This window comes from Rhinolophus sinicus, linkage group LG03, assembly GCF_036562045.2.
Source record: "Rhinolophus sinicus isolate RSC01 linkage group LG03, ASM3656204v1, whole genome shotgun sequence".
NCBI classification, from domain to species: Eukaryota; Metazoa; Chordata; class Mammalia; order Chiroptera; family Rhinolophidae; genus Rhinolophus; species Rhinolophus sinicus.
Window position 1 is genome coordinate 81,848,980 of NC_133753.1, and position 27,132 is coordinate 81,876,111.

The 27,132-nt window shown below is 37.3% G+C and overlaps 2 protein-coding genes across 6 annotated transcripts in view; one reads left to right on the forward strand and one right to left on the reverse strand.

The window, feature by feature from the left end:
- Positions 1-16,855, reverse strand: part of LOC109457488 (uncharacterized) — a 32,677-nt gene extending 15,822 nt beyond the window's left edge. Inside the window, exons 1-2 of one of the 3 annotated variants that reach the window (XM_074328143.1) lie at positions 16,718-16,831; positions 16,401-16,511 (exon numbers count right to left, since the gene is read on the reverse strand). In XM_074328143.1, coding sequence (XP_074184244.1) covers positions 16,401-16,497 — 97 coding nt within the window. In that variant the 5' untranslated portion in view covers positions 16,498-16,511; positions 16,718-16,831. Of the gene's footprint in view, positions 1-16,400; positions 16,598-16,717 lie in introns of those variants that run through there. The other 2 variants (XM_074328144.1, XM_019750444.2) reach the window with 2 other exon arrangements.
- Positions 16,856-16,938: 83 nt separating this feature from the next.
- LOC109457487 (signal recognition particle subunit SRP54) overlaps positions 16,939-27,132 on the forward strand; it is a 69,197-nt gene continuing 59,003 nt past the window's right edge. Inside the window, exon 1 of one of the 3 annotated variants that reach the window (XM_019750441.2) lies at positions 16,939-17,179. The gene's annotated coding sequence lies outside the window, so the exon portion shown is untranslated. The remainder of the gene's footprint in view (positions 17,180-27,132) is intronic. The other 2 variants (XM_074328140.1, XM_074328141.1) reach the window with 2 other exon arrangements.

The window sequence follows — 27,132 nt, forward strand, 5'->3', positions numbered from 1 at the left end:
TCCAAAGTGTTTGAAAATATTCAACTTAACTATTTCAGCATGTTATAGAAAAACAAAGGTATTTTTAAAAATGAAGTATTTTAGCTACTCTATTTTTACTCAAGAAGAGCATTGCCATTAGTTTTTAGGGTCTTAAATTCACCAGTAAGTAGTCAAATATTCCTTGTCTGACCATGAAGATCTTAGAAGCCTTGGAGGTATCACATAGGGATTACTAAAATAACTTCAATCTGAGAATCTCTACCTCCAATAAAATGTCCCCAAGACTTCAGATAATAAGCACTAACAGTTGGCACCACGTATGTCATAAAATTTCAATAATTATGTTGCTCTACTGCATTTGCGCAGCAGATAAAATGATCATTAAAGTAGCATATTTCTGATGGCTGTGGCCTACTTTTGGATGATCTGGAAAAAGAGGAGTGTGTGAGTGTGTGTGTGTGTGTGTGTGTGTGTGTGTGTGTAAGCAAATAAAGATGGGGAAGGTATGGTAAAAGATTGACAGTTGATGACTCTAGATGAGGGTATAAAAGTGGTGCTCATTGTTCTATTGTTTCAACTTTTCTGTGTGTTTAAAATTTTTAAAATTGTGTCTAAAAAAGTATGATTTCTAAGGCATTCATATATAATTTTAAAAAGAATGTAACTTATCTGGACGCAAACTACTCTTAAAGTTAGCTACTGTCTGGGATGCCAAATGTATACTGGGAAGGCTACTAATGAAAATATCTTACCTTTCTCTTAAAAGATTTTCTTATATTGAATTCTTGCTAGGGTAAAGGGACCCCAAGGGGACTATGTCTTTCTTACTGTATTAAAATAGCTGTAGAAGGAAAACAAGATGCTGCTGAAGTAAACGTCATCTGTCTCTACATCCCTTGCCCCTGCCAAATCTTGGTTGTTTTTAAGTAAGCTCATTATTTCCTTTTTAAACATAAAATATTTCTTGTGTTGGTTCAGAATGCTATTTCATTTCACAAGTAACAATTAAAATTTGAAAAATATTTTATAGTTTACAAAGTCCTTTCACAAAGAAACTAGGTCATTTAACTATTATAACATCCATGTGAGAAAGACAAAGCAAGATTTCACTCCCTGATTTACAGCTGAGGTAAATGAGTCTTCCAAACTTGAATTGTGAAGAGTTACAAAGCAGGCCAACAGCAGCACAAGGAAATAAACCTAGGTTTTCTGCCTGTAAATAAAGGTACTCTTCTTTTTCATTATACCACTTTGTGTTCCTACATACAAAGGTTCTTTCTCTGTATAATTTGCCTTTGAGCAACAATGGTTAATACAAAGATCTATTACTTGGCTCTCTGAACTGATGTGGGAAGGTCTTTTAGCTCTTTTTTCTTTCCTCCCCTATTAGGTTGATGCAAAAGTAATTGTGGTTTAAAAGGTTGAAAATCGCAAAAATCGCAATTGTTTTTGCACCAACCTAATAGTACAATGTTCTAAGCTGATGCTTCAAATTATTTCTAGAAGGAGGTAGAATAAAAATTTTAGAAAACAAAAATACTATTAAGATTCATTCCAAATTATTTTAGGTGGAACTTAAATAGCATCTGATGCATTAAAAACAAACAAACAAACAAATAAACAAACAAAACTGGCCTTTTTCATTGTATTCCTAAAGCTAATTAAATTTTCTCAAGGTGCTTCGATAGAGCACTGGAAGCCTCTATGATTCACATTTAATTCTAATAATATCACTCACACCAGTGATCCTTAGCAAGTTCTCTCAATTTGTAAATGGTACAACTAAAGAAAACAACAAAAATCTCATTATGTTAAACTAAGGTATTTCATAGTTCAACTCCTTTGGACTTAATTCTGTAACATAAACAACCATGTTAATAAAACACAGTCTTCATATGGGTCTGCCTTATAAAAGATGACTCTTAAACAGTGGGCGACAACCTATTCCTAAATGGCGGAATCCATCAATGCATCTCTGATACGACAGTTGTTCAGTCTTTGCTTGAAGATATTCAGGGACAGCATTTCTTCCTCATGCTGAGCCAGAATTGGCCTCTCTATAACATTAACTCAGTTTTCCAATTTCAGTCTGAGAGGAATTGTCATTTTTACTGCTATACATATTAAATGATCACTTCAGGCATACTAGATTTGGGGCAATGCTTTTCAAACACTGTCATTTAATCCTAAGAATCCCATAGGTAGTACTATTATCATTTCTATTTTATAAAAAAGAATCTGAGGTCATACATTAAGTAACTTGCCTCAGGTCATGTTGGCCAGAAAGCTGCAGAATTGGAATTGGATGCAGGTCTAATTCTGAACTCTTTAATAACTGTATTTCCCCGAAAATAAGGCCTAGCTGGACAATCAGTTCTAATGTGTCTTTTGGAACAAAAATTAATATAAGACCCAGTATTATATTAGACCCAGTCTTACATTACATAAGACTTGGTATTATATTATATTAATTATATTATATTATATTATATTATATTATATTATATTATATTATATCATATTAGACCCGGTATTATATATTAGATTAGATTAGATTATACCCAGTCTTACATTAAAATAAGACCGGGTCTTATATTAATTCTTGCTCCAAAACACGCATTAGAGCTGATTGTCCGGCTAGGTATTATTTTTGGGAAAACATGGTACTATGTCACATGGCCTCTCTAAAGTGGCAAAGGCAGCTGGCTGGTAACAGTTCTCCTACGTGTTTCCCTGAAAATAAGACCTAGCCAGACAATCAGCTCTAATGCGTCTTTTGGAGCAAAAATTGATATAAGACCTGGTCTTATTTTACTGTAAGATCCGGTATAATATAATATAATATAATATAATATAATATAATATAATATAATATAATATAATATAATAAATATAATAAATATAATATAACATATGACTACTTTAGCTAATTTTCTTCTATTACTTTGTAACATCTAAGGCCCTGATTGCTACTGCTATTGGGTTAGTAACAGATGTGGAAGGGATGGTAGTTAGTGGCTGCGGTGCAGGCTAATCGTCTTAAACAGTTATATGTGAAGTTCTGGGGAGCTGGAAAAATGAAAGATAAGAATGGCTGCAAATTCTGAACCATCACAATGGATTTCTAGGTATCTCCCTAGATAACTATGTTTATTTGGGAGTCAATCCCCCAATTAAAATGACCATCAGCAGTCAAAATGATACCACGACATTGTGTATTAAATTATTCTGTCATTTAAAAAGGCAGTAATAAATGAAGACTGCATTTGATTTACCTTAATAGCAAGAATACCAGGTGAAAATGAGAACTGGCACCTCTTACCCTAGACAACAAACTGATTTAGCCATATTCCAGGGTAAAAAGAATTTTCTTCAGTTATAGCAGGGATTCTTCACCGTGGCCCTAGTTAAGAGGATCCACATATGGGCTTTATGTGGTCCATAAATGATCTAAAGTTGTATGCTTGGTTGTATACATAAATATGTATACTTTTCTAAAAAGACAGTTCTAAAGAGATTTTTAATATTAATAATAATAGCTAAGAGATAACCAAGATAGCGCAGTAGGTAAACGCTGTTTACCTTCTCTCACAACCACATCAAAATTACAACTAATCTACAGAACAACCATTATTGGTATTGCCTAAAATCAAGCTGAACTGAAGCCTTTTAACTAAGGACTTGCAGAAGAACACAGGCTGGTCGCACACCTGTGAGTGACCATTACAGATCGGAAGGTTATTTCGGCTGTGGGGGTCACCCCCATCTCCTAAAGGAGCAAGAGATACCAGCCCCACCCCAGCCCAGGTTTCCATTGCCAGGGAGAGAAGTCCTCATAAGTTTTGATTGTGAAAAACAGCAGAAACTGTGACTGAGTGAGACAGTGCAGCCGGACTCACAGGCGCTCCTCTTAAAGGGACTGCGTGGACTTACCCACAAGTGGAATCACTAGCTCTGAGTTCCAGCACTGAGGCAGCAGCTGCAAAGGCTGCAAGGACAAATGGTGGGGAATTGAACTGTCTGGCTTGGGACAGGGGCTGGAGAGGTGGCTTTCTCCTGGACAGAGGAGCTGGTGGAGCCATTGTTTCTTTGTTGGGCCCTCCCCCTTCTCAGCCGCCAGTTCTGAGTCTCCGCCATTCGTTTGCCCTGCCCTAGTGATTTGAGACCCAGCCCCACCCAACTTTCGGGCACACTGGCTGCTTTCAGTGGCTTTTTCGTGGAGGCCACTTGCCTTTGCTCAAGCCGCACTTCCTTAGGGTCTCTCAAAGGTTCTTGGAACCCAGACAAGCAGCATCTGACTTCAGCGTGTCCTGTACCTCTGGCTGAGCAGCCCTAAGCTGGCACTAGCGGCAGCCGGCCTTGGCCTCTCAAGGTGCTTCCAAGCACAGCACGAGCAGCAGACATCTGCGGATTTCTTTCTGGCTCCCACTAGGTGGCCCCAGGTGGTGCACAGCTGTGGTTGAAGTAGACGTACAGTGGATCCCTGCCAAGGTGGTCCTGGGGCACTTCAAAACAAGCTGGAGCATCACCTAGCCGTCTCCAAGTACAACACACCCAAGTGGCAGATTGGACAGGCACCAGAGTCCTGCTGTGACTGAGGCAGATCCTGCTCTGAAAGATTAGCCCCTGTATAACAACTCTTCCAGTCCTCACAACCAGTGAGCCCAAGGGTCAGTTCCTCACATTGATGTGCAATTATCCACCAAGGCTCAACTACAAGAGGAGGGCACACACAACCCACACAAGGGATACACCTGGAGCGTGTGGCTCAGGTGACCAGAAAGACTGCGCCACTGAACCCCACAAGACACCTACTACATAAGACCACTCTACTAAGACTGGAAGACATAGCAGGCCTACCGAATACATAGAAACAAACACAGGGAGGCAGCCAAAATGGGTAGACAAAGAAACATGTCCTAAATGAAGAACAGAACAAAGCTCCAGAAAAAGAACTAAGTGAAAGAGAGAGAAGCAATCCATCAGATACAGAGTTCCAAACACTGGTTATAAAAATGTTCAATGTTCTCATAAAAATGGAGATGGAAACCATAAAAAAGAACCTGTCAGAAATAAAGGATACAATAATGCAAACAAAGAATATATTACAGGGAATCAACAGTAGATTAGACGAAGCAGAGGATCCAAACAGTGATGTAGAAGATAAGGTAGCAGAAAACACCCAACCAGAACAGCAAAAAGAATCCAAAAAATTAAGGAGCGTTTAAGGGGCCTCGGGGACAATATTAAGTGTACCAACATTCTCATTATAGGGATACCAGAAGGAGAAGAGAGAGAACAAGGAATGAAAACCTCTTTGAAGAAACAATGACAGAAAACTTCCCTAACCCGGTGAAGGAAAAGGACATAGAAGCCCACGAAGCACAGAGAGTCCCAAACAAGATAAACCCAAAGAGGCCCACACCAAGACACATCATAATTAAAATGCCCAAGTTTAAAAACAAAGAGAGAATCTTAAAAGCAGCAAGAGAAAAACAATTAATTACCTACAAGGGAACCCCCATAAGACTGCCTGCTGATTTGTCAACAGAAACTTTGCAGGCAAGAAGGGAGTGGCAGGAAATATTCCAAGTGATGAAAAGCAACTACATACAACCAAGATTGCTCTACCCAGCAAGGCTGTCATTTAGAATTGAAGGTCAGATAAGGAGCGTCCCAGACAAGAAAAAGCTGAAGGAGTTCATCACCACCAAACCAGTATTACAAGGAATCTTAGAGGGATTTCTTTAAGATGGGAGGGGGGTTAAGAATGGGCGAAACGGGAAGGGATTAAGAAGAAGAAATTGGGTGTTATACAGTAGTCATGGGGATGTATGTTACAGCATAAGGAATATAGTCAACAATATTGTAATAACTAGGTATGGTGCCAGATGGGTACTAGATCTATCAGGCTGATAGATAGGAATGGGGTTGGGGGCAGGGTGAAAAAGGTAAAGGCATTAAGAAATACAAATTGATAGTTAATACAGTATGGGGAATATAATCAACAATGTTGTAAAGATTATGTGGGGTGCCAGATGGGCACTGGACTTATCAGGGGGATCATGTCATAGTCTGTGTAGATGTCTGACCACTGCGCTATATGCCTGAAGCTGAAGTAGAATAATATTGAACGTCAATTATAACTAAGTATATAGGTATATATAGTCATGGGATGTGGAGTACAACATAGGGAAGATAGTGGATGGTATTGTAACAGCTACATAAGATGTCAGAGGGATAGTAGCTTGGGGGGTGCGTTATCACTCTATGAGGGGTTTAAATGTCTAACTATTACGTTACTTTGTACCACTGAAACTAATAAAAAAATAATTAATAGCTAATATTTACTGAGCACTACTACGTAAGGCACTGTGGAAATTTTTAGCTCAAGAAGGCTAAAATTAGTTTTATTATCTATCTGTAGTGGTTGGCAAATAACTTCTGAAAAGAATACAAGACATTTTTGCCCTAATAATAGCTATAAAACATCAAAAAGGCATGATATATTACTGACGTGTATAAAACTGGAATTCATTCAACATTGTAAGTAATTAAATGTTAAAATTATAAAAATTATATTCCTTACATTATAGGAATTATATTAAGGAATTATATTCCTTAAATTATATTCTTTATATAATTTAATAAAAATTATTAAAATTATATTCCTTAAAACATCGCTTGTAAAAACTGTTTAAATATTCCATCATATGTATATTTATTTAATCATTCACTCCTACTACCACACATTTATAGTCATTAATTGTGAAAAATAGGAAATACTGCAACTAACAATTTGGCATACACAGTCTCTTTGCATTTCTGATTATTTCCTTACTATAAATTCTTAGAAGTAGAACTACTTAAATATTTTAAAAGCTTTTGCTACATATTATCAAATTTCTTTCCTGAAAGATTATACCAATTTACTCTAACAGAAAATAATAAGAACATGTGTCTCATTAAACCTTTACAGGATTGAATATTACCATAAAAACAAACTTTGTTGTTTTAATTTGCATTTCTTTAATTACTAGTAAGGCTGAACATCTTTTAACATGTATAATAGCTATTTCAGGATGTGTGGTAAGCTATGTTGCTTGGAAAAAGATTAAAGAAAGGTGTTAAATCAGTTGCCTAAGGACAATAAAGTTTTTCTCAAATTACATATGTAGGTGGGAAGGGAGTGGAGAAAGAAGAGCTTCTCTAAAGGGCAAAATTAATTCTTTAAAACTTTCCTACTTTCATTTAAATATACAGGGAAAGAGAAGTCACCAAAGCTGCCAATCTATGAGTCAAACCCTACTTTTTATATCTATTCAGGTATCAAGTCCCCCACTTTTCCTTTTGAGTCCTACTTCCTCTTTATTCCCACTTCAATTACCTCACAGGTACGTCATCACCTCACACTTAGCATACCATTGCAAACTCATAATTAGCTCCTTAATGTCAGTTTTTTTCCCCACTATAAAATACCTTACACACCTATTTTAAACTAATCTTGCTTAAACCTCACTTTCATGTCACTCCCACTCCTCACGCCTTTTGGATGGTTTTCTATTTTTCAATGTGTCAAGTCTCACTCTAGCCTGTAAGGCCCTCTGTATCACCACAATCTAAGTATTCTATTTTCTGTTCTCATTACTCCCTAACATAATTTTTGCTCAAGACAGGCAAATCTCAGTTGTTTTCCATGTTCATTTCTATTCATACTGTTCCTTTTGACTGACTTTGATTTCTGCAATAAGGGCCGGTCCAAGTTACTTCCTCTCCATGAAGCCTTACCCTCGACCTCTAGCCTTGACCCCTCCATGTCCTTCCCTCTAATGACTTACAATGTGTAATTAAACATTGGGTTATTATTACCTATTATTCATTCATATTATCTATTACTCTGAAATCCCCATTCAAATTTAAAAAATTAAAGTGACTTCTGGTTCCAGATATGATGGCAACTTCTCTCACTTTCTCCTGCTCTTCCCCACTAAATACAAGTAAATACCCTGGAAATAATTCAACAGGCAATCATAAAGGACTCTAAAAGCTGGGAAAGAAGATGCACTATCTAGGGACCTCAGGACTTAAAGAAGCTCACTGTGGGGAGTTACTTGGGTTTTCTCTTTATCGTCCATGTAGCCTGGACCGAGCACCGGAGAGGCCTGCATCCCAGAACCACCAATAGGCATAAATCAAAAAGAGAACTAAGGAAAGCCTGCTCTCTCTCACCAAGACAGATAAAGGGGAAGAACAACAAAGACCTCCTGGGGAGCCCTAATTCCCCACTCCACACCTCGGGCACACTCTTGCTCTGGTAGCATCAGGGGAGCCTGATGTCTCCAGGTCCTGTACCCAGTGGCAATAAAAAGACCTAGGCCTGGCATCACCCAGCCTTCTCCCTAGTGGCAGAGAGCAAACCAGGCCCTGTACTGCTTGTCTGCCTATCCCCACCAGTGGGAGGCAGCTCAGCAACATGAGTGGTCCAAGAAAGTGTCTTACTCCATGCAAGTGACAGCAACTTAGATTGAGCAGGAACCCCAGCTGACAAAGAACAAAAGAAAAAGCAGTGACAAAGAACAAAGCGGACCTGAATAGCCCTGCAAAGGCACTGACAACTAAATTGTATGGAAGCTAGAGCCCACCAAAGCAGCCAGAACCAACAAGTTGAACCTAAGCAGGGCAACTGCCTACTAAGATAGAAGACTTGAATAGGATCAAGAGTCTTAGCATAATGTCCATAGCATAAAATGAATCATTTGAGTCTTAGCATCTGGATTATCAGACAAGGATTTTGGATTATCAGACAAAGATTATAAAGCAACCATCATAAAAATGCTTCAATAAGCAATTATGAATTCTCTTGTAACAAGTGAAAAAATAGAAAACCTCAGCAAAAAAATAGAAGTTATAAAAAAATGGAAATTATAGAACTGAAAAATACAATAATCAAAATTAAAAAACAAACTTGCTGGATGGACTCAATAGTAGAAATGACAAAGGATAGAATTAGTGAACTTGAGGACCAATCAATAAAATTTACTTCATCTGAAAAACAGACAATAGACTGAAAAAAATAATTGAAGAGCCACAGTGATCTGTGGGACAATAACAAAAGATCTAACATTAGTATCAGAGTTCTAGAAGGGGGAGAAAGAATGTTGGGCTGAAAGTATTTGAAGAAATATTACTAAAAATTCCCCAAATTTGGTGAAAGACATAAACCTACAGATTTAAGAAGCTGAGTAAACTCCAAATAGGATAGAATCAAAAAAATCCGCACAAGGACCTATCATAATTAAATGTCTGAAAACAAAAGGCAAAGAATAAATCTTGAAAGCAACCAGAAAGATATGATTTATTACCTATACGGGAATACCAATTCAAACAACAGTGAATTTTTCATCTGAGACCATGGGAGCCAGAAGGAAGTTACATTGTTCAAGTGTTGGGGGGAAAAAGGACTGCAAACTGAGAATTTTATAACTGATGAAATTATTATTTAGAAATGAAGTAAAAATAAAGACATCCTTGGATAAAAGAAAACTAAGAGAATTTGTTGCCAGTAGACCTACCCTTAAAGAATGGCAATAGGAAACTCCAACAGAAAGGAAATAGCAAAAGAAGACTTGGAACTTCAGAAAGGAAAGAACAACAAAATGGGTAAAATAGAGGAAATATAAAAAACTATCTCCTTATTAGTTTCTTAAACCATATTTGATGGTTTAATAAAAATTTATAAAAACCATCTAATATAGTGCTCAACGTATATAAAGGAAATACATAAAACAATTATATTTAAAAAGTGGGGGAAGGTAAAGGGAACTAAATGGAAGTAAGATTTCAATATTTCACTCGAGTGATAATGTTGATAATGGATGGCGATAAGTTACGTATTTTATTGTAATACTCAGGGCAACCACAAAGAAAACTACACAAAGAGATATACTCAGAAACACTATAAATAAAAATAGAATTGTACAACTACTCTAGTCACCTACAGGAAGGCAAGAGGAGATAAAAAGAGGTTGAGAAACAGAAGAAACAAAAAGAAAAATAATAAAATGTCACATAAGCTCTAACATATCAATAATTACTTTAAAGGTAAATGGTATAAATACATCAATTAAAAGACAGAGATTGGCAAAGTAGATTTAAAAAACACAACTATATGTTGTCAATAGAAAGTCACTTCAAACATAATGACATAGGAAGTTTAAATGTAAAAGGATGGGAAAAACATATTGTGTAAACATTAGTTTAAAAAAAATAGAAGTGGCTATATGAGATAAAATAGACTTTAAAGCAAAGAAAATTATTAGCAACAAAGAGGAACATTACCTAATGATAAAAGTATCAGTCCATCAAGAAGACACGGTGATCCTAAGTGTGTATACACCAAACAACAGAGCTTCAAAATACACAAAACAAAAACTGACAGAACTAAAAGGAGAAATAGACAAATCCACAATTATAGTGGGGAACTTCAACACCCCACTCTCAGCAACTGATAGAACTGCTAGGCAGAAAATCAGCAAGGATGTAGAAGAACTAAAAATATCTTCGACCAAAAAGATATTTATATAACACTAATAGATATTTATATAATACTCTACTAAATAAAAGTAGAATACACAGTTTTTTCCAAGTACCCATAGAACATTCACCAAGATAAACCATATGGTGGGTCATAAAAAACATATCAAAATATTTAAAAGAACTGAAATCATACAGAGTGTCTTCTCTGACCTAATGGAGTCAAATGAGAAATCAGTAACAGAAAAGACAACAGGAAAATCTCTAAATACTTGGAAATTAAACAACAGACTTTTAAATAATAATAGCTACAGTAATCAAGACAGTGTGATACTGGTCAGAGAGAGATAAATCAATGCAAGAGAATAGAGGACTCAGAAATATATCCATACAGAATGCCCAGCTATTTTCAAAGATGCAAAAACAATTCAGTAGAGAAAGATTAGCCTTTTCAACATGGATATCGAATGGATATCTACAGGGGATAAAAATGAACTTCAACTAAATTCCATACCTTACACAAATTAACTTGAATTAAAGGATTAAATGTAAAACACAAAACCACAATTCTTTTAGGAAAAAAATAGGACCTGTAACTCATACAGTGTTACAAGATTTTTAAATAAAGAGAAAAAAAGTAGGAGAAAATCTTTGGGATCTAAGGCTGAACAGTTCTTAAACAAACAGTTCATTATGAAATTAAAAAAGGAAAAATGAATAAATTGGAGTGCATCAAAATTAAAAACTTTTGCTTTGCAAAGACTTTTGAGAAGATGAACAAACTGGGAGAAAATATTTGCAAATCATGTATCTTATATCTATACAAATCTATAATATACAAAGAACTCTCAAAACAGTGTAAAAATACAGTAAGAAAATGAGCAAAAGACATGAACAAATATTTCATCAAAGAGGGTATGCAAATGCAAAATAAACACATGAAAAGGTGTTGATCATCATTAGGGAAATGGAAATTAAAACCCAATGATGTATCACTCACAACTACCAGAATGGCTACAATAAAAAATACTGACAGTACCAAATGCTAGTGAGGATGCAAAGAAACTAGATGACTCATACACTGCGGACAAAAATGTAAAATGGTACAGCCACTCTGGAAAACAGTTTGGCAGTCTCCATGAAAACTAAAAGTGCACTGACCATATGACCCAGCAATCACACTTTTGGACATTATCCCAGAGAAATGAATAGTTCTGTTAATACCAAAATCTGCATGTGAATGTTCACAGCAATACTATTTGTAATAAAGGCTTGATGGACTGGCAGGATACTCTACTCCTGTGTCTGGTGCCTAGGCTAGGAAGGATGGCAGAACAGTTACAGGCTGGTTGGGCATCTTGCTAGGGCTCCTGACAATATGACAATCTCAGGGTAGTCAGACTACGTACATGATGGTTAGCTTCTCCCAGAGCAAGCATTCTAAGACAGGAAGTAGTAGTTGCCATTTTCTGAAGTCCTGGGTCTGAAACTGGCATGGTGTCATTTCTGCCATATTCTATTGGCCGAAACTGTCAACGAGCCCACCCAGATTCAAGAAGAGAACAAAGACCTGGTGGAATGAGAGTCAAAGAACTTGTAGCCATTTTTTAAAAATAGCTTTGTAGAGATAGAATTGGCATACACTAAACTACATATTTAAAGTGTACTATTATGTTTTGACATATGTACCATACAGTCACAAAACCATCACTACAATCAAGTAGTGAACATATCCATCATCCCTAAATGTTTCCTCATGTCCATTTCTCTCTCCTACTCGTCTCTAATACCACACACCCACCATGCCCTCAGATATCTATTTTCTATCACTATAGGTTAGTTTGCATTGTCTATAGTTGCATGTAAGTGAAATCATATAGTATACAGTCTTTTTCTAGTATGGCTTCTTTCTCTTAGCATCATTTATCCATGTTGTTGCGCATAAACATTCATTTGCCAAATATTCCATTATAAAGATATACCACAATTTTTGTATCCATTCACCGGTTTCTAATTGAGATGTCTCCCTCTTTCCCTTTTTCTTGCCCTGTTGTACTAGCTAAAAGCTTTATTATGATGCTGAATATAAGTGATGACTATACATCCTTGTCTGGTTCCTTCTTAGGGGAAAGAATTAAATCTTTCATCATGAAGTATGGTGTTAGCTGCAGATTTGTCATAGATGCCCTTTATCAGGTTGAGAATGTTCCCTTCTATTCCTAGTCTGGTGAGAGTTTTCATCAGGAAGAGATGCTGGATATTGTCAAATGCTTTTTCTATGTCTGTTGAGCTAATCATAGTTTTTCTTTTTAGTTAATATGGTGAATTACGTACATTGACTGAGTTTTTAATGTTAAACCAACAGTACCTTCCTGGGATAAACCCACTTGCTCATTATTCTTTTTGCGTATCATAGCTATTTTTAACATACAAGACATGTGAAAAGTACAATTATTTTTATCTGATAGAAAAATTTTCAGGGGTAATCATTTGCTCAGTGTACATTTTTAGTTTTTGGAAAAACAATCTATTACCTCATCTATTTGATAACTTTCACACATTTGTATGGCTTTGATAAAGATAGGAAAATCTTTAAGATACACAGATACTTCCTCAATGTAAAACAATATAGAAATGGAGCAGTCTGCTGTCTGAAAAATATAAGTAAATCCAGGGTTTGCTTTTTCGTTTTGTGGGAATTTCAAAGAACCTCTAACAGCTCTGTAGTTGCTACTCAGCACCATGTCTAATTCTGCTCAGTGAACATTTAAAACTTCTTGTTACCTACTGTTATCTTCCTTAATTTAAATATTTTCTTGATGATTTTGTTAATTTTCTTATAGCAAACACTAATTTTCTATCCTTTGTAACTTGATTCTTAATAGAAACTCTTATGGGTTGTTGGTTTGACTTCCTCATTTGTATTTGCATATCCTGGAAAAATTCAGAGGCTTCAGAATAGCATTTGTTAACAGATAGCTGTTCCAATGTATTTTTTTTTATATGCTTATCAGGGACCTCACTTGCAGTTCTGGCTCTCAGCTCCCTTCACTTAATGGATTGTAGTCATTCTCCAACACTTTGAAATCTAGATAAAGATTCCACTTTATTCACATAAAGAAACTAGAAGAGAATAGATGCTCTGCCACAGATCAGAATAAATGAATTGAGGTCTTGCTGTATTTTTTACTCATTTTTTGGGGGGTGGGAGGTGTGCATCCTTGTGTGCTTGCCCCTCAGACTTGTTTCATCCTTCTTATATTAGGGTTCGTCTGCTTCCTAGACCTTGGCCTATGCTGTAACCAAGGTAAAATGTAAGCTCTGACCTTTATTTCAGACATTGACCTTTATTTCAGACATTGACATGTGCTTGGCTCTGCCCTGGTCCAAGCTTCTGGTTCTACCAGCCTGATCCTAAATGAGCCGAGGCCTTGGTGTGACAATCCAACTATTCCTTCAGAAACCAAGAATGTATTCTTCCTTTTGTGTATCTGAAATTATTGATTTTACCTGCTAGCAATATGTAGATATTCGTTAGCTTCAATAAACTCTATGAAACTCAAAACCAAAATTATACTCAACACCTATTAGTGTCTCTTGCTATTCCATTAAATGGTATAAAAATTCAAGGAGAATTATAATTATTAAAGGTCTAAGCAAATGCCATACAAGTAAGATATTATGCAAGTGACTTCATGCTAGAAATAAAACATTTTTTTTCCTGGAAGGAAATTAATTAGGAAAATGAAAAATGGAAGAATCTTTTGTGCTGTATTTAGAGTTACTTCATAAAAAGCTCTATTAGGAGTTTCAGTTTGGGAAGATGAGAAAGTTCTGAAGATGGATGGTGGTGATAGTCATACAATGTGAATGTACTTAATGCCATTGAACGATCCACTTAAAAAAGGTTAAAATGGTAAATTTTATGTTATACACATCTTACCACTTATAAAAGGCACTCTAATAAATTACACAACTTTTTAAGATTTACATTAAAATACATTTGTTCATTTTAAGCTATGTGACACTCTTCTTTCTTAAACTATTCATGTTTACTAACAATTGTCACCCCAATAAACTTTAATTTAAAGAAAATATTCATGCTAAGCATTCTTCAGAAACTCAGGTTTTGTTAAATTTTTAACAAACTGCTTGAGCTTCTCTGTCTACAGGGGCTGCTAGAGAAAGGCACAGAAAGTGCTTTTAAAAAAAGGAAAATGAATTCTTTAGCTAGTGAAATTGGGTCTTCATTTTTACAAAATTATCTTTCAAACATGCTTTCAAATTTTCCTAATTTTGAAAACTGGAGTCTCATTTGATGTCTCTAAAACTGGAAATTTAGATTACAAATGTCTCCACAAAACTGAAATCTTGATGGCAAGGATGTTTTAGTAATTGTGCAATTGTCACAACCAGGCTGTAGGCCACATTTTTGTAGACATTCAGGGCTTTTGGAATAAAAGATCTGGTGTTTAGGAATGTAGGAAAAAAATAGAAATTAGCACTGATTCATAAACAATTTGAATATGATGAATAAAACTGTCAATACAGGGTTTAACTGAAGTTACAAGAGACTCAGCATATTTTGGAAATTCCTATCCTGAATCTTTCATGTGTTCATACATATGAAGCTACTTCTCTGGTTTTCTCTCCTTTCCAGGCTAAAAACCTCACTATCAGATGTCCAAGTTAATTTTAGTTTGGCATCTTATCTAAAATGTTCCCCCAAATATATAATAATACCCAAACTTAATGATTGACTCTACTATATCATACAGAGAGTTCCAGGAAGAAGTCAGGGTTGGAAGTCTAAAACTGGGAGTCATGGGCCAGCCCAGTGGCTCAGGCAGTTGGAGCTCTGTGCTCCTAACCCCGAAGGCTGTCGGTCCCATTCCCACATGGGTCAGTGGGCTCTCAACCACAAGGATGCCCAACCACAAGGATGCCCAACCACAAGGATGCCTGTTGGACTCCCGCAAGGGATGGTGGGCTGCGCCCCCTGCAACTAAGATTGAAAGGATAACAACTTGACTTGGAAAAAGCCCTGGAAGTAGACACTGTTCCCCAATAAAGTCCTGTTTCCCTTCCCCAACAAAATCTTACCAAAAAAAAAATTGGGAGTCATCAGCAAACAGATATATTTCAAGTCATGCATCTCAATGAACATAAACAAGGGAATCAACATTTAGAGGTACAGAGGCATAGTATGGTTTGGCATAGGTCTCAAACAGGGGATATCCTATTTTCTTGTGCTTTCATCAGGCTGCACTTTGCTAAAATAGATCTATCCCATTCTTTACCACATTTCCTTGATTCTAACTTGTGCTTATTATTACTATCACTAATTTTGTTCACAGTTTAAAATCAAAGTTTTTCCCCCCTTTTATCTCTTCCTTTCCCCATCCAGGAAAAACTGCTATTAAGTTGATGGTCCATTTTACAACTGAGAGAATAAAAGCCCTAGTTTCAAGTTATTATGCCTGCAGGTGAAAGCTTCCAGCTCTGCAGACTAAAACTTCTCTTGCAAAGAGCTTTTTCAGGTAGTACCCTACTTACTGGTCGTCACAAGTTTGTGGGAGGAATGGGATGGGGAAACTACCCCCTCCTTTTTTCCCTTTAGATAAGGGGTTAGGCACAAGGAGGCTTTAGCGGCTTGTCTGATGTCAGCAGCGCAATCACAAATAACCCAGAACCTGCACCTAATCTTCCTGCACCAAATCCCAACTGGGCCTTGAACCTGCCAAGGTTTGAGATGTGCCCGCGTCAACCTGCCCCGTAGCAGAGCAGAGACCAGCACAGCGACTCCATGGAGGGCTTCTGGCCTGACCGTAAGTCCCCCAAGTATCCTTGCCCCAACCGCCTGCCTCTGGCTCTTGGTCGCTTACGGGTAGTTCGCATCCACTCGAGCAGCACCGGGAGGTCTGCCGGGGCCACCGTACGCAGTAGCTGCAGTATTGCTTGCCGAGCGGAGCGGAATTCCATGTTGGAGCAGAAAGCTGTGCAGGGGAAGGTTCGGATTGCGCACGCGCAAGCACAGAGGAGTCGCGACACCTGATCCCCCCCTTGGTGGAACCTTTCTTCCTCCGCTGCGAAAGCCGTAAGCCCCGCCCCCTCCTTGGAGTTCTCACGGCTGCCCGGGGAATCCCTACACTCAACCGCACCCCCATCTCTCGTCATTCCCCTCCCAGCTGGCAGTGCTCACATTAGTTATTTTTTCTTAGGCGGCTCCTCGAGGCCGGACTTCTTTCCTGAGATCGCCACAAAATTTACTGCAGCAGTTGTCGAGCAATAGAAAGTAAATGTGAAAAGCCAGTGGAAGCAAAGAAACATAACAATAAACCCTTTAAGTAAACACACTGAAGAAATGCTACGGTTGCCCCGGAAGCGGAAGTGTATCCTCTTCATGAAAGGCTGGAGTACGACGAGTGGTGACGTTTCCTCATTGGGTGGAAGGTTCGGTGGCAGTCGTCCGTCTTCCAGCTGGTGGGAGTTGGCGTAGCTGTACTGGGCTCCGGGACCCTCCTTTGTATAGTTTGGGAGGTCGGGCTGTGGGGTCGCACCTGTCTGTCTGATCCCCGCTTTCCTCTGTTTCATCCCACGTCGTGGGGCCTCGCGAAGGAATCCCTGGCCCTTTTGGGCTACGGCGGTAGCGGTGCCTTTTGCGGTAAGTGTCTTCTTTTTCCCGCCCCAGACTAGGGACTGGCAGCCCCAACCCTGCTAAGGGGGTTAGAGACTCCAGAGGGAGTCGGCTTTCCTGGCCACCGGCTGTTGTCACCGAGACTGAGATGCTCTGGCCCTTTTTCATCTCATAACCCCCATCAGAAGTTTTACTAAAAGATTCGCTGTTGACCCTTTGAAGTTGTCTTCAAATTTAGGAGCCAAATTACATGTAGGCATTTGCAGGCCTGACTCTTGGTCTCCTGATCAAGAATTTAGATATGACTGCATCCCTGAAAACCTTTTAACGTGTACCAGATTTTATTTTTCCATATTCGTTGTGCTTAACACATTGTTCTACATGTAGTAGGCGTTCATTAAATGAATAAGGGATATCAGTTCAATGCCAATGACGATTTAAGATATACTGATGGGTCTGTCTGTAGCATTTGACTCTACTGACCATCCATTTCTTGAAATTCTTTCCTCTATTGGCTTTCTTGATGCTGTTCTCACCTAGTTCTTTTATATGCTTACTTCAACAAAATATTTATAAAATATCATTCTTAGCTATAGGGATACAGAAACGAATGATACAAATCCTCTCACTGAGGAGCTAACAACCCAGTGAGAGGTGCATGAATATATATCAGGATGAGTAATGAGAAACTCTAGTAAAGAGCCATGAGAGCTATGGGAACACAGATGAGAATTACAGGTGACCCTGAACAAGTTGTAATTCCAATCTAGCCTCAGTTTCCTCATCTACCTAATAAGCTTATTATGAGGATGAAGGATATGAGGATGTTGATAGTGGAGGAAGTTGTGCGTTTGTGGGGATAGAGAGTATACGGAAACTGTACGTTCTGCTCAATTGGGCAGTGAACCTAAAACTGCTCTAAAAAATAAAATGTTAATTAAAATTGAAAAAAAAGGTATGAAGATTGAAAGATTAGGTAACATGTTTGGTGCAATGCCTAGAGTATAGTAGTGGTGGTCCCAAAGGGGCAGGGAAGATTTCCCTCAAGCCTCTTTCCCTTGATTTTTTGATGTGGACAATTAGTATTTTCTGATTTAATATGAAATACTAATGCAAGAATATCTTCAAGCCCTCCTTCAAACAGATTACTACTCCAGCTATCTGGAAATTCTGTACCTGCCACTGGAGTATAGTAAGATAACCATAAATAGTAGGTTTAATTTTTTAGTTGATTTCCTTTTGTATGACTTTGGATAGAGAAAAGGAATTAGTAAAAGCTCCTGTCCCTTTGATTATTCTCAGTCTTACTTAACTCTCTCCTTTTAGTTGGCCCATAACCATTGCTATGACCCAAATGGTCTTACACAAGCTCCTGGAGAGTTCTCATCTACATTCATGGCCTCCATGGCATTATCCTTGTATGCCAACAAATCTTTTTCTCTAGCTTCTGTCTCATAAATGATCAGTTCTTTCTTATATATGGTTTAAAATTTTTTTCAATTACAGTTGACATACAATATTATATTAGTTTCAGGGGTACAACATAGTAATTAGATACTTACAAAGTGATCACCCGGATAAATATAGTACTCATCTAATTCAATACATAGTTATTACCATATTATTGACTATGTTCCTTATGCTGTACTTTACATCCCCATGACTATTTTATGTACCAATTTGTACTTCTTAAACCCTTCACCTTTTTCCCCATTCCCCAAACCCCCTCCCATATGGCAACCATCAAGATGTTCTCAATAACTATGAGTCTGTTTCTGTTTAGATTCCACATGTAAGTGAAATCATATGGCATTTGCCTTTCTTTGTCTGACTTACTCCACTCAGCACAATACCCTTTAGGTCCATCCATGTTGTTGCGGATGGCAAGATTTCATTCTTTTTAATTGTTGAGTAATACTGCAGTGTATATATATATGTACCACCTCTTTTTTATCCATTCATCCATTGGACACCCAGATTGCCTCCATATCTTGGCTATTGTAAATAATGCTGCAGTGAACATATGGATGCACATGTCCCTTCCAAATAGTGTTTTGGATTTCTTTGGGTAAATACCCAGAAGTGGTTTTACTGGGTCATTCTTTGTCTCTTGTTATACCCTTTGTTTTAAACTCATTTTGTCTGGTATAACTATTACTACCCCAGGTTAATTTTTTTGTTTCCATTTTCATGAAATATCTTTTTCCGTTCCTTTACTTACAGTTTCTGTATGTCTTTAGATCTGAAGTGAGTCTCTTGTAGGCAGCATATGTAAAGGTTTGTTTTATTATCCATTCAGCCATCCTATGTCTTTTGATTGGAGCATTTAATCTATTTATATTGAAAGTAATTGTTGATAGATATGTAGTTATTGCCATTTTTATCATATTTTTTATCTTTTTTGCCATGATTCATATTTTTTATCTTTTTTTTTTCTTCTTTTTAAAGAAGTCCCTTTAACATTTGTTGTAATACTGGTTTGGTAGCTCCTTTAACTTTTTCTTGTCTGGGAAAACCTTTGTCTGTCCTTCGATTCTAAATGATAGCTTTGCTGGGTAGAGTAATCTTGGTTGTAGGCCCTTGCTTTTCTTCACTTTGAATATTTCTTGCCCTTCTGGCCTGCAAAGTTTCCATTGAGAAATCAGCTGATAGTCTCATGGGACCTGCCTTGTAAATAACTACTTGTCTTTCTCTTGCTGCTTTTAGGATTCTCTCTTTGTCTTTAACCTTTGCCATTTTAATTATGGTGCGTCTTTGTGTGGGCCTTTTTGGGTTCATTTTGTTTGGGACTCTCTGCACTTCCTGGGCTATTTCTTTCACCAGGTTGAGGAAGTTTTCCATCATTTCTTCAAATAGGTTTTCAATTTCTTGCTCTTTCTCTTCTCTTTCTGGTATTCCTCTGATGTGAATGTTGGTACATTTGTTGTTATACTAGAGGCCCCTTAAACTATCCTCATTTTTTTGGATTCTTTTTTGTTGTTGTTCTGATTGGGTCTTTCCTGCTACCTTGTCTTCCAAATCACTGATTTGATCCTTTGCTTCACCTAATCTACTGTTAATTCCCTCCAATTCACTCTTCATTTCAGTTAATGTATTCCTCATTTCTGACTGGTTCTTTTTTATGTTTTCTATCTCTACTGTTATATTTCCTATCTTTTTGTTGAAGTACTCCCTTGAGTTCATTGAGCATCCTTATAAACAGTGTTTTGAACTCTGCATCTGGTAGATTGCTTGTCTCCATTTTGTTTAGTTTTTTTCATGGAACTTTGTTCTTTTCTTTCATTTGGGACATGTTTCTGTATCTTCCCATTTGGCTGCCTCCCTGTGTTTGTTTGTATGTATTAGGTAGAGCTGCTATGTCTTCCGGTCTTAGTAGAGTGGTCTTATGTAGTAGGTGTCCTGGGGGGCCCAGTGGCACAGTCTTCTTGGTCAGCTGAACCAGGTGCTGTGGGTATGTCCCTTGTGTGGGTTGTGTGTGCCCTCCTTTTGTAGTTGAGCCTTGGTTGCTGTTTATACATCAGTGGAAGGGATTGACCCTCTGGCTGATTAGTTGTGAGGAGTGGCCTTGACTATAGTGGAGTTGCTGTTCTGCAGGACCTGATCCTAATAGAGCAGGATTCACTTCAATAGCGCTCTGGTGCCTACCCAATCTGCCCTTTGTGTGTGTCATCTGTTGAGGTGGCCTGGTAGTGCTCCAGCATGGTCTGAAGCTGGCCACTGGCCATGCTGGCCACCAGGGCTTCCTGGGAGGGGCCCTGCTGCAGGCCAAGATCAGCCTCTTCCAGTGCCTTGCCCAGGGCCACCTGGCATGAGCCACAAAGCAATTTGTAGATATCTTCCATCTGTACTGGGTTTGGAGGTTCCTGAGGGAGGCTAAGCTGCAAACTGAGGCAGGCTGCCGCTAGTGCCAAGCTTGGGGCTGCTTAGCAAGAAATATGGGGCATGCCAAAGCTAGATGCTTGTTTTGTGAACCTTTGAGATATTTTAGGAAAGTTGGCAGCATGTACCAAGACAGGTCATTTGTATGGAAAAGCCACTGGAATTGGCTTGAGTGCGAATGTTATTTGGATGGGGTGGGACTCAGGGAATCACCAGGGCATGGTGAATGGTATTAGCCAGCTTGATGGAGACCCAGATATGGTGGCCCTCTGTGTCTGCATACTGGGAGGGGGGAGGTTTCAACAAGGAAACAGTAGCTTCTGTCTGGGAGAATTCTTCCCCTCCAGCCCTTGTTCTGAACCCAGACAATTCAGTTCCTCCTGGTATGCCCCTGGCACTCCTTAAACTGCTGCCCCAGTGCTGGAGCCCAGAGTTAGCGAGTCTGCCAGTGAGTTAGTCTGTGTATGGGCCCTTTAGGAGGAATGCCTGGGACTCCAGCCACCCTTTGTCTCACTGAGCCACAATATCTGCTGGTTTTCACAGCCAGAAGTTACGGGGACTTCTCTTCCTGGCATTGGAACCCTGGGCTGGGGAGCATGGTGTGGGGCTGGGACCCCTTGCTCCTCAGAGGGGACCTCTGCACCTGAGATAGTCCTCCTGATTTTTATTGGTCACACACAGGTGTGGGACCAGCCCGTTCCACGTGTCCACCCCTCCTACCAGTCTTGATGTGGCTTTTTATGTATGTCCTTTGTTATAGGACTTCCATTCAGCTAGACTTCAGGCGATTCTCAGTGATGGTTGTTCTGTAGTTTAGTTGTAATTTTGATGTGGTCGTGAGAGGAGGCAAGCACGTTTACCTACTTACCCATTTTGACCAGAAAATGATGTAGTTCTTTAGTTCTGCAAATTCAGTCGGTCCAAAACCAATTTGCTACTTCCACCTTCCTTCTTTTTCCTTTTTTCATTATTACCTATATCACAGATACAAAAGTGTATAAAAGCAATGGTTCTTGGTGTGTTTTTCCATTTTGACCCCTTGTTTCTAGCTGAATTTTGTGTTATTTGTATGTTAAATTTTAAAAAGATAATAAAATGACCACCTGTGTACTCACTATCCAGCTTCAGTAGAAGATTACAAATAACCTTAAACTTTTTGAACCTTTTCTTTATTAACTCTAATTTTCAAAACAGCTTCTCTTTATGCCTTCCATTCATTGGTTAATGGCATCACTAGCCATCTGGGTTCAAACTAGAGGCTTTGGAGTCATTTTTGCCTTGTGTTTCTCCTTCATTCTGCACCACCATTTGATCATTAGGTCCTATAGATTCTGCTTTATGGGTTAGCCCTTGACTCCAGCCCCTTTTTTTCCATTTTGTCTTCTGCTTCCCTAGTTCAAGCCCACATCTCTGGACCAGATTTTTGGAGTGTGATTGGTGTATGTAGTCTTGCTCTCAAGTTTTTCTCCTTTTAATGCAGGGGTGTCCAAACTGCGGCCCGCAGGGCCAACTGTGGCCCGCAATCCATTTTTATTGGCCCACAGCAAATTCCAAAAATATATTTAGTTTACTTAAATAAACCAGGTGAGGCAATACGTACTTCACCTCGAGTGAGTGGCCCGGCTGTTTGTGTATTTTACCGCATATGGCCCTTGGTAAAAAACGTTGAAAAAAATTTGGACACCCCTGTTCTAATGTATTTGCTACATTGTCTCTAATTTTTAAATTATAGAACAGATGTTTCATTCCCTTGTTTCATTTGAGGAATATTGCTTCATGCAGTGATTATTAAACCTGGTTGCATATCGGTATAGCCAGTGAAGGTGTTCAAAATGGTTGCCTTGTTTTGCTCTTCTCATCAAGAGCTTAGATGAGGCCACTTCCCTGAATATCTTCTGATGTTACCATCCCTGGAAATTCTGATTGTTTCATTTTCAGCTGATAGATGTTACCTTAATGTCATTGAAATAACCCATTGCTTGGCATATACCTCTGAGCCTCTTTTAGATGTTCTTTTCAAATTCAAGGCAAACTATTTCCAAGGAATTCTTTTGACTTTGTTTTAATTTTCTTCTTGGTTACAGTTTACATAAAGGTTCTTTTTAAAATTGACCTGACAACCAAAAGTATCCTAAAGAAATGATTCCCAATGTTTTTGAGTTATTAGTCCGTATTGCTAATTGAATTTTTGGTATACCTTTTCTGCTGTTTAACTATGAAGTGTTGCGGTGGTTTTATTTTTAATATTAAAATCAGTTTAAAATTTGAAAACAATATTTTAATAAACAGCGAATTCTCAATACTTCTTGACATAATTGAGTATAATCTTTGGTGCCAAATTAAAGCATAGAAGTCGGTGGTGTGATGCATAATTTATCTTTTGAAGTTAACAGAAGAGTTTGTGTTAAATTGATATATTTATTGATTTAGAGTTAGAACTTTCTCATGCTGGGACAATTCCTAGAGCACATAGTAGGTGTTTAATGAATGAATAACTAAACGAATACAAGTGGCAACTCCATCTGAATCCCTAGTATAGTATTACTGTAATTCTCACAAGGAGTACTTTGAAAAATAATTAATTTTTCCCTTGACTTAAAAATAATTCTCTTAGTCATTACCAAAAATTTGCAAATTACAAAAAGATATAAATAAGAAAATAAAAATTACTAGTTATTGACCATTCAGAGATGACAAATATTATTTCTAACAGTTTCACTGAAATAAAATTCACATACCATACAATTCACCTAAAGTGTACAATTCAGTGGTTTTTAGTTTATTTACAGACTTTGTGCATCCATCACCACTATCAATTTTAGAACTCTTTTTTTTAACTCTGAAGAAACCCCATCACCATTAATAGTCACTCCTCATTTTCCCTAAACTCCAGCCCTAAACAGCTATTAATCTACTTTCTGCTTCTATAGATTTGCCTCTTCTGGACATTTCATATAAGTGGAATCATATGTTATGTAGTCTTTTGTTGCTGTTTTTAAATTTTTGTTTTTTAACATAGTGTTTTCAAGATTTTTCCATGTTGTAGCAGTATCAGTACTTCGTTTCTTTTTATTATCAAATAATATTCCATTTTATGGATGTACCACATTATATTTATCCACTCATCAGTTAAGGGATATTTGGGTTGTTTCTGTTTTTTGGCTAGTATGAATAATGCTGCTAATGACCATTCATGTACAAGTTTTTGTGTGGATGTGTGTCTTCCTTTCTCTTTGATGTACCTAGGAATTAAAGTAACTCTATGTTTAACATTTTGAAGAATTGCCAAACTATTTTCCAAAGGGCTGCACCATTTTGCATTCCCACCAGCAGTGTATGAGAGTCCTGATTTTTCCACCTTCTCACCAACACTTGTTATCATCTATCTTTTTATTATAGTCTCCCGAATGTGTGTCAAGTGGTGTCTGATTTTGCCTTGATTTACGTTTCCTTAGTGGCTGTCATTTTTTGGATATTTGTTTATAGACAAACTATGAATTTATATAATATATACAGTTTTATATTCTGCCTTTTGCATTTAAGCATATTTTTTATCATTTGCAAGCATTTTACAAAAGAATTTTTCTCATGTTTCCTTTTTCACTCCCCCACCAAACCATAATTCTTATGAAAACTTAACTAAATTATATGCATAGAAAATAAAATCTATAGGAATGTGTGCCAAATTATTATTGGTGGTTATCAGGGGACAAGAGAGGTTAGGATTAGGGAAATTATATTTTGTACCTTTAATATTTCTGTAATGTTTGAATTTTTACAATGAACATGTATTTTCTTACAATCACAGAATATAAAGGTGAATTAATTCATTGGAGGACTAAGTAGATTCAGAATGGAAAAATATTTCTAATTTTAAAAGTCAGACTTAACATTATAATGTTAGTTCTCCAAATATAGTAGTTTCACCAAATCAATCCTATAGGCTACTTTGTTAACCAAATTTGTTTTTCTGTGGTCCTAGACTATGAATACATATGCTGTGCAGAATTAAAAAAAAAAAAAAAATATATATATATATATACACACACACACACATATTTAGTATTATAGTAAGGAAAAGCAAATATTTGTTTGGGCTATTGACTATAGAAAGTATATAACATAGAAGTGATTTTTCTAAAGGTATTTACTAATATAATATATTTGTATATTTAGTTCTTTAGTCTAATATTGATCCAGTAAGTTAATCACTGACTAGGGCTTAGAACTTTTTATAGAGATTTTTGTTGTACAGTCATGCACCACTTGACAATTGGGATACGTTCTGAGAAATGTGTTGCTATGCTATTTCGTCATGTGTGAACATCATAGAGTGTACTCAGAAACCTAGGTAGCATAGCCTACTACACACCTAGGCTGTATGGCATAGTCTATTGCTCCTAAACTACAAAACTGTGCAGCATGTTACTGTACTGAATACTGTAGGCAGTTGTAACACAGTGGTAGATATTTGTGTCTAAACATAGAAAAGGAACCGTAAAAATATGATATTAATATAAAATTTAAAAATGATGCACTTGTACAGGGCACTTACCATGAATGGAGCTTACAGGACTGGAAGTTGCTCTGAGTGAGTCAGTAAGTTGTGTGGTGAGTGAATGCAAAAGCCTAGGACATTACTGTACACTACTGTAGACTTTATAAACACTGTCCACCAGCATCACTACAAACATGTGAGTAATATGTTGCAGTATGATATTACGACTGCTGTAATGTCACTAGACAATAGGAATTTTTCAGCTCCATTATAACCTTATGGGATCACCATGGTATATGCGGTCTGTCGTTGACCAAAATGTTATGCAGCACAAGACTTGAATAGGATTTGAAATCTTTATTGTTAGGATCTGTTTATATAGTCTCAGATCAGGCGAGGTTCTGGCAGGAATATTTATAATTGTTCATGTAGAGAAAAATGGACACTCCAGCTTCTATTGAATAATAACCAGGCACATGAACTGATAATAACACCAAAAAACCCCACACAATCCAATTAAAAAATGGGCAGACGACCTGAATAGACATTTTTCCAAATAGGACATACAGATGGTCAATAGACATGAAAAGATGCTCAACATTACTAATCATCAGAGAAATGCAAATTAAAATTACAATGAGATACCACTTCACACCTGTCAAAATGGCCATCATCAATAAATCAACAAACAAATGTTGGCGAGGATGTGGAGAAAAGGGAACTCCTGTGCACTGTTGGTGGGATTGGTGCAGCCACTATGGAAAACAGTATGGAGGTTTGTCAAAAAATTAAAAATAGAACTACCTTATGACCCAGCAATTCCACTTTTGGGTATTTATTCAAAGAAATCCAAAACATTAATTCAAAAAGATATGTGTACCCCTATGTTCATTACAGCATTATTTACAATAGCCAAGATGTGGAAATAATCTAACTGCCTATCAATAGATGATTGGATAAAGAAGATGTAGTACATACTGGGGAGCCAAAAAAATGTATACACATGACTTGTAGTCATCTTTTATTATTGGTATATATTGAGTATTACAATTTTAATGCAGTGTTTTCCTTTCTTAAAATGTGTATACATTTTTTTGGCACCCTCTGTATATGCATTGGAATATTACTCAGCCATAAGAAAGAATGAAATCTTACATTTGCAACACCATGGATGGACCTAGAGGGTATTATGCTAAGTGAGATAAGTCAGACAGAGAAAGACAAATACCAGGTGATTTCACTTATGTGGAACCAAAAGAATAATATTAACAAACAAACAAAACAAACAGATTTGTAGATACAGAGAACAAACTGATGGTTGCCAAATGGGAGGGTGGCTAGGAGCATGGGTGAAGAAGGTGAAGGGAGGAAGAAGTACAAATTGGTAGTTACAAAATAGTCACGTGGATGTAAAGTACAGCATAGGGAATATGGTCAATAATATTGTAATAACTATGTATGTACGGGGGGGTAACTAAACTTATTGGGGGATCACTTTGTGAATTATATAAATATCTAACCACTATGCTGTACACCTGAAACTAATATAAAATGATATTGAATATCAAATGTAATTGAAAAAAAATAATTAATTAAAAAAAAT